Source organism: Syngnathoides biaculeatus, chromosome 8, assembly GCF_019802595.1.
Source record: "Syngnathoides biaculeatus isolate LvHL_M chromosome 8, ASM1980259v1, whole genome shotgun sequence".
Taxonomy (NCBI): domain Eukaryota; kingdom Metazoa; phylum Chordata; class Actinopteri; order Syngnathiformes; family Syngnathidae; genus Syngnathoides; species Syngnathoides biaculeatus.
In genome coordinates, this window is record NC_084647.1 from 27699560 (window position 1) to 27712203 (window position 12644).

Below are 12644 nucleotides of genomic sequence, written 5' to 3' on the forward strand. Positions count from 1 at the left end.
GTGGCAACCCCTAACGGAACAAGCCAAAAGAAACTTACTTGCTTTATTGTCCTAGTTCTTTTGTCCATATAGTGTATTGACTTGTACATTTCGTCTAGTAAAATGCCAACTGAATCCTTTTTTTTTTTTTTTTTTGGATGGCCCTGGCAGACAAATTTCACGCGTATGACCTCGTGGGAATGGGCTGCATCTCGCTTAATTACAGACAAGTACGTCAACACTCTGGGATTTTGATTCAACTTTTGACAGCTTGAAAACAAGTAATTGTGTTGTGTTTCAGTGGCTCCACATGACCATTTACAACTGAGGTAGAAGAGTCCCAGGATATCCTCCAGTGTTTGTTCTGCATGTGTGATGTTTATGTTATAATTGTACATTGTAGCTACGCTGACAGAAACATGCTTGAAGCACAGTTTTTATTGTTCATGTCGTGATTGAAACATGGTTGCTTATTCTTCGACGATCCTGATTATTTTTTATAAATGTGACTTTGTTTTATTATGATAGTTTTTAGTATGTCTGTATAATTATATCTCGTTGTGTGTTTGTGTGTGTGTGTGTGTGTGTGTGTGTGTGACAGAGAGAGAGAGAGAGAGAGAGAGAGAGAGCGAGAGATGGCGACATCCTGTTGTGCTACTGCTGTGTCAACTCACACTACCATTTTAGGGCATCAAACATCAGCCACACTTCCTGTCTCTCCACCTTTTTTGTTAGGTTCGCCACACATAGGAACATGCAAGCTGCAATTTTGCATTGTTCGGTTGTCTGGTACTCATGTTTCAAATATAGCTTAATGTCTTTGAAGTTCTGTTCTGCGTATTTTCAGGCATGGCCTCTTAAGACATTTTCTGTGTGTCTACTCACGATGGACACGTATACCAAATTTCTTGTTGTGAAGGTCAACTGGCTTTGGGGGCAAAATTTTCAAATAATGAACAAACTGAATAATTACTAGTTTTGTTTTTAATCGTGACTAAATTGCCCTTAGGTGTGATCGTTAGTGTGAATGGTTGTTTGTTTCTATATGCGCTGCGATTGGCTTGCAACCAGTGGAGGACATACCATGCCTTAGGTGTACCTAATGACATGTCCAGTGAGGAAGTCACGTGAAAAAAAATTTATGACCTCAGAATAAATCCTCAATATATGTCCAAATTAGTATGTTGCGGTGATGCTGATGGACGGAGACAGTCGGAACTGGCCTACCAGTTGAGGTCAGGCTCTTGTCTCTTTCTCCTTTTTTTCTCTCTGTTTGTCTGTCTGTCTCACACACGAACATGCATGTTCATACACACCGTTATTCCTGACCAAAGGTTTCAGGACTGTGACAAGACCTTGTGTTTTCTTAAAAGAACACTATACAGTCATGGATGGCATACTAATCAGCAGCATTGTATGTCAACCAAAAACAATCAAACAGCAGCATCCAAATTCAGTAGGAGAGTGACTGCTATAAATGAAAACAAAAACCTTACAGTACAGACGTGTGTCGTAAACAATAATAGTCAGCAGCAGTTCATGCAGCGAAACAGGAGAAACGCATCAATGAATAGTCTGCAGTGGAGTGACAATATATTAGTAAGTTATATAGATACGTGAATGGACATCAAAACTTCTGACATTCCATGCCGTAAAAATAGTATGCAGCGTAGTGACAAATACACCTGTGTAAATTATATACTGGGAACAGATGTACAGATGATCGAAGCATTGCAACAACTTGTTTCCATGGATCACAAACTAGTATGCAGTGGAGTGAGAACCATTTACACTGAAAACATAATACTGTTTGTAATATTAAACTGGTATGAATGAAAAGAAAGAATAATGAGTAGCATTGCATGTGAGATATGAAGTTCAGATCTATAGAAATTAAATGACAGCAAATATTTGTGTACATTTTCATACATGGCAGACCGGTTGCAATGCAGTTTGTGCCACAGCAAACACATTTTCAATCTCCACCAGGGGGAGCCGGATGTCTACAATCTTTTTTTTTTCCCCCTGGCAAGAAGACTTGTCAGACAGAAAAAGATTTCTATCACCGCTTTTATACTTTCAGACACTGGTTCAAAGGTTACAACAATATGCATTCAGCTCCGGAAGAAACAATACTACAGTATAATAAAACAGGGGGGGAAAAAAACCCCAAAATGCACACTACAAACTAAAGAGCTTGCCTTTGAATGAAAAGCATTGAAGAGAACCCAAACATTTTTGTGAGTTATAGTAAACTATTCATTCCTGTCATGTTTTGATTCCCCAAAGACGACTTATTTACTTGCATGGATAGAGACAAAGAGAGACACTGCTTTTCAGATAATACAGATTAGTGTGTCATGTAGTAAATACAGTACATTAGGGTTAGGGTTACAATGCATTATTATATAGCACTTGCTATCCGAATACAGAAAGAGAAAACATTCATACAAAATAACGTGTTATAGAAAAAAATAAAATAAATGCAAATGAAATAAAACAAACATTTTATTTTTTATTCTGCATTCTTATTCAAAACATAAAGATAGAACATAAACATCATTTCTATCCAAGCAAGTATTTTTATTTTGTGAGTTGTCAATTTGTGTTATAATACATTATAAAATAAAAAAAGAGAAGAAAATAATTTAGATCCCAAACTAAAATTTAACAATTACTTAATATTTTCTAGAAAATGTGTTTTAAATACACCTTTATTCTACTATTAGAATTGTAAAATATTGCATAATAAAATATAATTATAACCAAATAAACATTTAATGTTTAAGAACTGCTTTCAAACTTATTTAGGTACAAATGTAACTGTGAGGCCCAATACATTTTAATAGTTATTATTTTAGAATGGCCTTTTCCCGTTTTTTTTTTTAATTTTCCTATTTTAACACATTTTTCATCTTCAAACTGTCAAGAATGTTACTGTGGATTATGATGTAAAATGTACTTTTTGGAATAAAAAAGCTGTTTTTTTTTAACACTACAGCCTACTACGCAACCTTAATGTTGGTCATTGTGGTTTACTACTTTGAGAAATAAACCTTTTGTAGGGGGTATTAGGAGTAAAAATTGAAGAACCACTAAACTGACTAATTTGAGCACCTACACAAACAAACCGAAAATCAAGTTTTAGCAAGTACCTGAATATGTATCACCTGTGTTCTCTGACCTCTATGGCACACAAGATGGAGTAATTGGAAACCTGTCCAATGCTATAATATTTCCATAATGTCAGGTACAACATGTTTCCATATTAGACATACACATAGGTTATTACATTTAAAAAAAAAAAAAACTCATCATCGGCAGAAATGTAAACGTGTTTGTATCAAAAGGTGAGCAAGGTACCGTCTGGCCTAAACTAGCGTTACGATTACTTTTACTTTGAAGGCGGCTATCGGAAGTGTCGTCTCCTTCTCGCCAGTAGGAGCGGCCGGGTTCCGCCCAGCAGCCTCTCACCGCGCTCAGGGAAAGCTTTTCTTCTCCCAGTGAACAGACTCTTTGCCCGCCTGCGAACACCGGATAGTCCAGTCTGAGAAAAAAAAAAAAAGAGAGAGAGAGAGACCCCAGCACTGTGACGGCGGTGACAGAAGGACTCCTTTCTGCGTCGCGCTTCCGTCCCAAATCCGGCCTCGCGTTCAGTTCATTTGGACATCTTTATTTTCGCTTGACATTCTTTTTTTTTTTTTTTTGTCACCGACATGGTCGACTATCACGCCACCAACAACCAGTACTCGTCCGGCGGGCCGCAGACCTACATGGAGCAGGAGAACGACTGGGACCGGGACTTGCTGCTGGACCCGGCCTGGGAGAAACAGCAGAGAAAGGTAAGGAGAAGCAGCCGAGCCCCTGGTGGTGTTTTTTTTTTTTTGGGTGGGAGGAAGGGAGCCCGGGAATGAGGAAGAAAATGGCAGGGATGGGACGGCAGGTCATGGAGGGAATACGGGCCTCGGTTGGCCCATTTTTTTTTTTCCCTATTATGGCTCCCGGGGTTTGGTCGCTTTCACCTTCTCTAACACGCCTCCAGGCCCATTTGATCCAAATATGATTTCCTTTCGTGTTTGGCCGCGCTGGTGCTTCTTCGTCGAGTGTATTTTACAGCCTGCTAACTCGCCTTCCCCAACGGAAACAAGGCGCCACATTGTCCGGGAAAAAAAGTCCAACTTGATCAGTGGGCGTTTTTAGTTGAACGCCCCGAATTCGGTCTTTTTCGGGCAGCGCAGTCTCTGAGCGAGTGCTACCCTTGTAGTTTTGCTGGCTTCGGTTGGCCAACTCGCTGACAGCCGGGGGAAAAAAATGTCGATTAGTTTGCAAAGTTTTAGTATTCGACTGTTACCTGAGTTTTAATCTGCCAACTGCGTGGAGTGTATCGCACAGTTCGGTGCCTTCAAATGTGTGGGATTTGGTGCGCTTCTGTGTTCACACGAGGAAAACGTTATGTTATTATACGATTCGCAGTATGATTTTGGGTGTGTAACTCAACGAATTTGGCCACATTAGCGGGCTCAAGATACGGGTCCTTCTTTTAGTTACAAATCCCGGCATTTCGAAAGGTAACGCTATTTTTGTTTAGATTTTTCCACCTTCTGGATGCCTCTCAACGCACCATGTTCAAAGACGCCAGGAGTGCCCATATCTCTCGATCGCGGTGTAAATGGCTCTGTTCAAACTCACCGTTAACTAAAATAATCTCAAAGAACACAACGAAAGGAAAAAAATGTTGTAGGCATTGTTTTCTAATAATTTGAAAATTTACGGTCTTAATGTTACCTAAGATTAACAGCGTTTATTGTAAAGTAAAACGTGTTGGCGTTCTGAGCTCTTGCACTCGCACTAGTGAAACGTTTTGTAATCCTTCTTGTAATCTATAAATACACGAATTAGACCACCCTGTCACAATTAGTTGTAAATTTAAGATATTTGTTTTTGTTCGACGAAATAAATCACTGCGTTTTCAAAGATTAAACGATGTGGGTTAAGATTTTCCGCATTCTGGTTATTCCTGAATTCAACACGTCACTGCATTGACAGTCAGTTGTTTTTATCCCTCAATCCTGAATTGAAGTGGCGTTATCGAAGTTCACTTTGGGGATAATACTGTATTAGGATCATATTTAATTAAATTAACTCATGTAAAAGGACTCCTCTGGAGGTGCGGGGTGGTTCTTTGTTGAAGAGTAAAAGAACAGTAACAATAATTGACCTTACCTGAGCTGAAATCTGACAACTGTGTGCAGTGCAAAGTTCATTGCATTCTCAGGCTGGGAGGGAGGAGATTCTGTACTTACTAGTAAAGTTTTATCCTATTACAAACTACACAGTGTCATTTTTCAAGAAGTAAATGCACTATATGGCTTAGACCACTGTATCACAATCTGGTAGCAGATTTGAGAATTACCTTTCTGTTTATGAAATAAATAACAGCTCTTTTTTTCTCAGTACAAGACGCTAAGATTTTCTATGTTGCGGGTCTCAGTAAAGACAGCAACTATATACACACACACACACACACACTAATCTTGTATTAAATAGCGCTTGAATTGCCATCATTCTAGCTTGTAGTTTCCTTGTATTGTAATTCTCTGTTCTGGGGGTTCTGTCTTAATGTTCTTTCATGAGTTAATAGCACATTGGAAAATAATGCAGGAACTACTTACAACTTCTAAAATACACCACCCCTCCCCCGAAAAAAAGGCACAAATGCATGTTGTACTGGCAGTGAATGTAATGAATGGAAATGTGGGAATGCGATAGTTTCCAGTGCTCAGCAGGGAGCATTTTGGAGGAATAATGAGGAACTATTGCTGAACAGCATGGAATGATTGTGTTTCTTTGTGTTATTCGCTGGTCAAATGACTGACATAGTAGCGAGTGGCATAACATACCCAACGTTCATAGTACGTTTTTATTTGCTCACTCTTCCTCAATTTTAGCAATCATAGGCACATGTTCAAGACGTTTTTGTGGGGTCAAAGTTTGTCTCAACCTGCTCTGGCCAATCATTGACTCCCTGTGCAAACATGAGCGCTCAGATAGGTGATTGATAAAGGCGATGAGGAGCGACAGGACAGGGGATGCCTGACAGACTTCCCTTAGTCCGGTGGTGGCGGCAGTGTGGAACAAGCAAGGGTACATTCCTGTGGCGCAGCCTCGCTTGCTGTTTTTTTTTTGGGGGGGGGGGGGGTTACACCTTATTTTGAAGTCATAGTCTGGAAAAAATAGGAGAGTCAGTTGCTTTGTTTGGAATCTCTCCTTAGCCACTATTTAGTGGGTTGTAAACTGCCTAGCTGGTTGGACACTAAGGAAGGTGACCCGAAAATTAAACGAGAGGGTGTGGCGAATGTGTCGTCAGAAAAGGATGCAGTGGAAGTGGGATGTCTCACTTCCTCTTTGATAAATAGCTCAAGTCCTACAAAAAATATAGTTAACGTCTGTGCACATTCTTTGCTCTATGTTGCCCAGACTGTGTTGGTAACTAAAGCAGCGGGGGTGGATGCTGCCATTATAAAACACATTGATGGGCTGCGTAAGTACTGTAACATTTGTAATTATAAGTGTACGTCTGTAGGAGCGGGGATGGGGGGCAGAAGGTAAAGTAGGAAAAAGAGAGTGGCGGAGCAGCGGTCGTTGTTTGAGAAAGTTCTGTGTGCTGCCTAAAAGAAACCAGTGGGTTCTTTTTTTCTTTTTTACAGTACGTATGCTAATTGTGCCATTGGATGCGTCCCTCACTCATTGAATCACATTGCAAAATGCCACAAACTGAATCGCTGGATGTTATACTTTCAATTTGCATTGTTTTTTTTTTTTTTTTTTTTTTTTTTTTTTTTTTTTTTTTTTTGCACCAACGCATAATATCTGGGAAGAGACTGCATCAGCAGTGCACAATTACAGAGAGATCATTGGCTGACTTATTATTTTATTTTTTATTTTTTTGGCACGCCGTCCTGCGATCGATCAGGACTGCCGGTCGATCGCAATTGACGCATTGAGCACCCCTGATATACACTCTTGAATTCACCCAGAGATGATTTAGTTAGTTCACTGATGAGAACTTATGGAAGAACGGGGAGAATATGAATAATTACAAACAATGAAGACCTGAGCTGAGACATTTGGAGAGGGGTGGAGATCTGAGGCTCCTCTAGGGGGGTTTATTTGTAGACCTATTTAAATGAATGCTGTCTAAAGGCCACGGTGAGTAAATCTCCTCTACTGATTTGAGATTATGATGTCACGTATTTAACACATTTTTTCTCCAGAAATTGTCCTTTCCGTTGCATGGCGAAACATGTCTTGGTGTGACAATGACACCATTGTTGTGTGCAATATGTTGAGCTTCTTAATGACAGTTAGCCTCCACATTTTTTCAGGATGAGTCGAGCGGGTGTGAAAGTTGCGCAAGGGTAGGAAAGCAAACGCAGTGCTGTAATAAAAAAAAAATGAATGAAAAAAGGGGAGGGGGGAGGTTTTTGATTCTTTTGCCCCACAGAGGATCTTTGCGACCTTTAACCATAGAATACGTGTCTATACTCTATAAATAAAACGGTGCACTTCAGCTTTTGATGAGAACTATGCTTTTGACCACAGTATTACATTTTTTTAATGCACAGAATATTTTATTTGAAATCTGGCAGTGCTGGCATTTTATGTATTTATTCTATCCATCCATTTTCTGTACCTAGCTATACCTAAATACGTATAATGCACTCTATTGATTTTTTGGAAAATATCATGCATTTACAGTAAGTATTAGTTCTTTCCCGGGTGTTTGCCTAATTTTCTGCCAAGGTAGGATCAAGTTTATCAACTGTAAAAAGATGGAAAATTTCAAATCAGTTCGTCGGCTAAGTTGAATTCCCTTCACAAGTTCCTATGCTGTTTTTGGCATTGTAGAGGCCTGCAACTTGGCGAAGAGCAGTGTAGTCTTAAAATGCTGGCAAAATATAGCATCACTTCATTACAATTTATTACTTGGATTGAGTGTTTTCGTGGATTCTAGCATTCTCCAAGTTTAATATGACAAACAATTAGTGTCTTAATTGGTCACAGTTGTGTCCTAGCAAACATCTCAGCCTTGGATATATAAGATGTCTTGTGATTATATGAGCCGTCAGGACTTTGTCATCAGGCTGTTATTGGAAATGTGCACATCAGTTGACTGGCGCAAAATAAAAGGAGAGTTGAAAACACTTTTTACACTTTGGACTCCAACCTGATTCCAGCATTTACAGTGAAGAAAATAAGTATTTGAACACCCTGCTCTATTGCAAGTTCTCCCACTTAGAAATCATGGAGGGGTCTGAAATTTTCATCTTAGGTGCATGTCCACTGTGAGAGACATAATCTAGAAAGAAATATCCAGAAATCACAATGTATGATTTTTTTTAAACAATTTATTTGTGTGATATGGCTGCAAATAAGTATTTGAACACCTATCAGCGAGAATTCTGATCCTCAAAGACCTGTTAGTCCGCCTTTAAAAGTCCACCTCCACTCCATGTATTACCTTGAATCAGATGCACCTGTGTGAGGTCGTTAGCTGCATAAAGACACCTGTCCACCCAATACAATCAGTAAGACTCAAACTTTTGACATGGCCAAGACCAAAGAGCTGTCCAAACACACCAGAGAGAATATTGTACACCTCCACATGGCTGGAAAGGCTACAGAGAAATTGCCAAGCAGCTTGGTGACAAAAGGTCCACTGTTTGAGCAATCATTACAATATAGAAAAAGCTAAACATGATGGTCAATCTCAATCAAGTGGAGCCCCATGCAAGATATCACCTCGTGGGGTCTAAATGATCCTTAGAAAGCCTAGGAATCAGCCCAGGACTACACGATAGGACTTGGCCAATAACCTGAAAAGAGCTGGAACCACCGTTTCCAAGCTGACTGTTGGTAATACACTAAGACGTCATGGTTTGAAATCATGCATGGCACGGAAGGTTCCCCAATTTAAACCAGCACATGTCAAGGCCCGTCTTAACTTTGCCAATGACCATTTGGATGATAGAGAGGCATCATGGGAGAAGGTTTTGTGGTCAGATGAGATCAAAATGGAACTTTTTGGTCCACTAATTCCACTAATCGTGTTTGAAGAAAGACGAATGATGAGTTCCATCCCAAGAACACCATCTCTACTGTGAAGCATGGGAGTGGTAGCATCGTGCCTTTGGGGCTGTTTTTCTGAACATGGGACAGGATGACTGCACTGTATTAAGGAAAGGAAGACCGCGGCCATGTATTGGGAGATTTTGGGGAACAACCTCTTTCCCTCAGTCAGAGCATTGAAGATAGGTCGAGGCTGGGTCTTTCAACATGACAATGACCTGAAGCACACAGCCAGGAAAACCAAGGAGTGGCTCCATAAGAAGCATATCAAGGTTCTGGCGTGGCCTAGCCAGTCTCCAGACCTAAATCCCATAGAAAATCTTTGGAGGGAGCTGAAACTCTGTTTCTCGGTGACAGCCCAGAAACCTGTCTGATCTCAGGAAGATCTTTTTGGAGAAGTGGGCCAAAATCCCTCCTGCAGTGTGTGCAAACCTAGTAAAAAACTACAGGAAACGTTTGACCTCTGTAATTGCAAACAAAGGTTATTGTATCAAATATTAAAATTGATTTTCTCATGTGTTCAAATACTGTACTTATTTGCAGTTGTATCACACATTGTTAAAAAAATCATACATTTTCAGAGCTCTCTATGATTTTTAAGTGGGAGAACTTGCAATCTCGCAGGGTGTTCAAATACTTATTTTCTTCACTGTATTAACTTCATCACTTGTCAATTCAAGCTAAACAGAATGGTATCCGGCAAACTGCCTGAAGCAAAGGTTATTTTAGTGCATTTGCGATGTCTTGCGCAAAAGGCTGCCACACAGCGAACAATGGGGGCAACTCAATTGAACCTTAATGTGTGCAATGAGTTCCAAAATCTGTAAAAATGTTGTGGGACTTTCGTAAGCGCTGTTTGATTGACTGGACCATTTTCCGATGTCACAGGGATGCGATGCGTACACTATGTACGTTGGCAGTAATAAACCAATCAAAGATTGCGTAATACACGCACTGTATATGCTGGGGTAATACGTAAAGTATGTAAGATTACCTCTGCCATCCCTCCAGTGGGTAGAGTATACTACTGGTATGCTTTAAAACAACACTTGTGGCTATCAGTTACATTGTTGTGAATGACAATAGAGCGCCTGTGAAAGAATTAATCAATGAACATATGGTTTGGAAGTGGAGGAATCCAGAAAATGAACTGCACCAAGTTAACGAGACGAAAGAGTTTCCATGGGAACAAAGTGAGGTGGCCGCAGATAGAAGACCAACTTGAACAATGGATTATTGAACAAAGAACTGTCGGAGAAGCATCTCTAGTCACCATTTGACTTCAGACCGTAACTAAGGCAGAAGACGACGATCGAAGACTTTCAAGGAGGGCCGTCTTAGTGCGTTTGTTTTATGAAAAGGCGTCATCTCTCCATCTGCTCAAGGACTACCAATGTGCAGAAACTGCCAGGAGATTACAAAGGAAAGATTGACTAAAAATAGTATATGGTTGAATAGTAGAATAAAGTTAATTTAAACCCAGTTTTCTGTCTGTTACGTTTTTTATTTTCTCCTGTGGACCATATGTGTTAGCGTCTTGTAATAGGGTGCGCCTTATCTATTTGCTAAGTACAAAAATAGACCCTATAATTGAGACTGGTTTATAATCTGGTGGGCCGTATTTTGAGGAAAATACAGTAATTGCCCTATATTAAGCATCAATTATTGTATTCTGTTTTACATCAAGATTTAACCATCTGTAATGTATAACGTGCTTGTGAATAAAAAAGTGAGGCTAGTGAGAACTGTACACGAACACCTCGCATCTCAATTGGTATGTTCAAATGAATGGAGTCACAGACTAAAATATTGACACTCGTGCTTTTAGTCTCACCCATGTCGTCTATCTTTTGTAAACCTGAAAATTTCACCAGATGTCGGGAAGGACACAAATAATCCACACATCCAAAAGTGGCACAAACAAATAAGATCAGAAAGTGTGTGTGTGTGTGTGTGTGTGTGTATATATATGTATATATGTATGTATATATGTATATATATATGTATATATGTATATATATATGTATATATATATATGTATGTATGTATGTATATATGTATGTATGTATGTATATATGTATATATGTATGTATATATGTATGTATGTATATATGTGTATATGTGTATGTATGTATGTATGTATGTATATATGTGTATATATGTATATATGTGTATATATGTATATATGTGTGTGTATATGTATATATATGTGTGTATGTATACTTTCTGACAACTATTTATATGGCCAAACAATGGATCTGAGTGCAAGAAGCTGTATTGCATCTTTGAAAATGCAAATGCAGCAATATATGGCATCAGTAAAGAGTTTGAAAAATGGGTATCTGTGGTTGGATGATATCAAAAAATTGATGCCTAAACATTTTTTTAGCTCCAGCAGTGTGCAAGTCCTCAAGAGGCAGGTGGTACTAATGATCGTTTTGCAGTCCACTGCAGCCTGATTTTGTCCATCTTTGCTTGTTAGTCTTAAGATCCATGATCCGCCAAGATTTTCCCCCTCCTACATACCCAGCTGACTGCAGGTCAGCTGAGGGTAAACCCTTCACACCCAAAACCCCCCTTCAGCTGACCGCCATCCACAATCCCCATCCAGCAGACGGCCAGCCAGAGGACAGAGCAGTGAGGAATGTAGCCCCCCACCCTCCAGCATCCCCACCGCTCTGTCTTTCCACTTCCATGCAGCCATTGGACGACACACTGAAGCTCAGGCAGGCTGAAGGATTTTAGTGGGGGGCTGCAACATTCCTTTGGTGGCTCATTGTAGCCTGCTCAGATGGCGGGGGGGGGGGAGGGGGGTAATTTGCTGGGAAGGGGGCGGGATGTCCTGTCCCAGCCCCCCTATGTCGTTCCCCAATACCCCTAGTTGACAGAGTGCTAGTTAGGGTTTGTAGCTCTGCAGATGTGGTCAACATAACCCAACAATTTTACATTTAAATATTTTTCCACATTTGCTATTTCCCTACAGTTAAGTGTTTTCGGGATTTGAGGTTAAGTTTGGGTTAAAATTAGCCTTTTGAAGTTCACTAGTTTAGAGTCCATCCATTCATCCTTTTATCTCATACCATCTGTCCTCACTAGGGTGAAATCATTGTAAAATACAATCTTTATATGGTATGTCCTCCGTGTCTTTTGTAAACACTTGACAATTTAGTCTTCACTGAACGTAACTTGTCATTTTGTGAACTGTGAAAACAACTGAGTCCTCATTGCAGCTGACATGCCTTTTTTTTTTAACCATCCAATGCTTTTATTTAAAATTTAAAATATTTAGTAAATCTAATGTGCTTTTTTGCAAAGATGACCAGATCTTGAACCTAATGATCCTAACATAGGTGATTTTTGTACCACTGACTGAAGAAAAACCACAGAAGGAGAGCGTACAGCAGCGTATCCTTTTTTTCCCCCTGTCTTCTATCGCACAGCATCATTTTGTCTCTGTGGAGGCCAATTGGACGTGAATGTGTTGGATCAGGCCTTTGTCTTGTATTTTTTTGGAAATGCCTCACCACGGTGCTCTC

At 39.9% G+C, this 12644-nt stretch overlaps 2 protein-coding genes across 3 annotated transcripts in view; both read left to right on the forward strand.

Moving 5' to 3' along the window:
- The window catches only part of zgc:85932 (uncharacterized protein LOC405875 homolog), a 41851-nt gene extending 38689 nt beyond the window's left edge, over positions 1-3162 (forward strand). Inside the window, exons 19-20 of the mRNA XM_061828597.1 lie at positions 151-209; positions 281-3162. Of these exons, the coding sequence (XP_061684581.1) occupies positions 151-209; positions 281-307 (86 nt within the window). The 3' untranslated portion in view covers positions 308-3162. The remainder of the gene's footprint in view (positions 1-150; positions 210-280) is intronic.
- A 273-nt stretch (positions 3163-3435) lies between these two features.
- actn4 (actinin, alpha 4) overlaps positions 3436-12644 on the forward strand; it is a 64753-nt gene continuing 55544 nt past the window's right edge. For both annotated transcript variants that reach the window (XM_061828595.1, XM_061828596.1), the window contains exon 1: positions 3436-3821. In XM_061828595.1, coding sequence (XP_061684579.1) covers positions 3696-3821 — 126 coding nt within the window. In that variant the 5' untranslated portion in view covers positions 3436-3695. The remainder of the gene's footprint in view (positions 3822-12644) is intronic.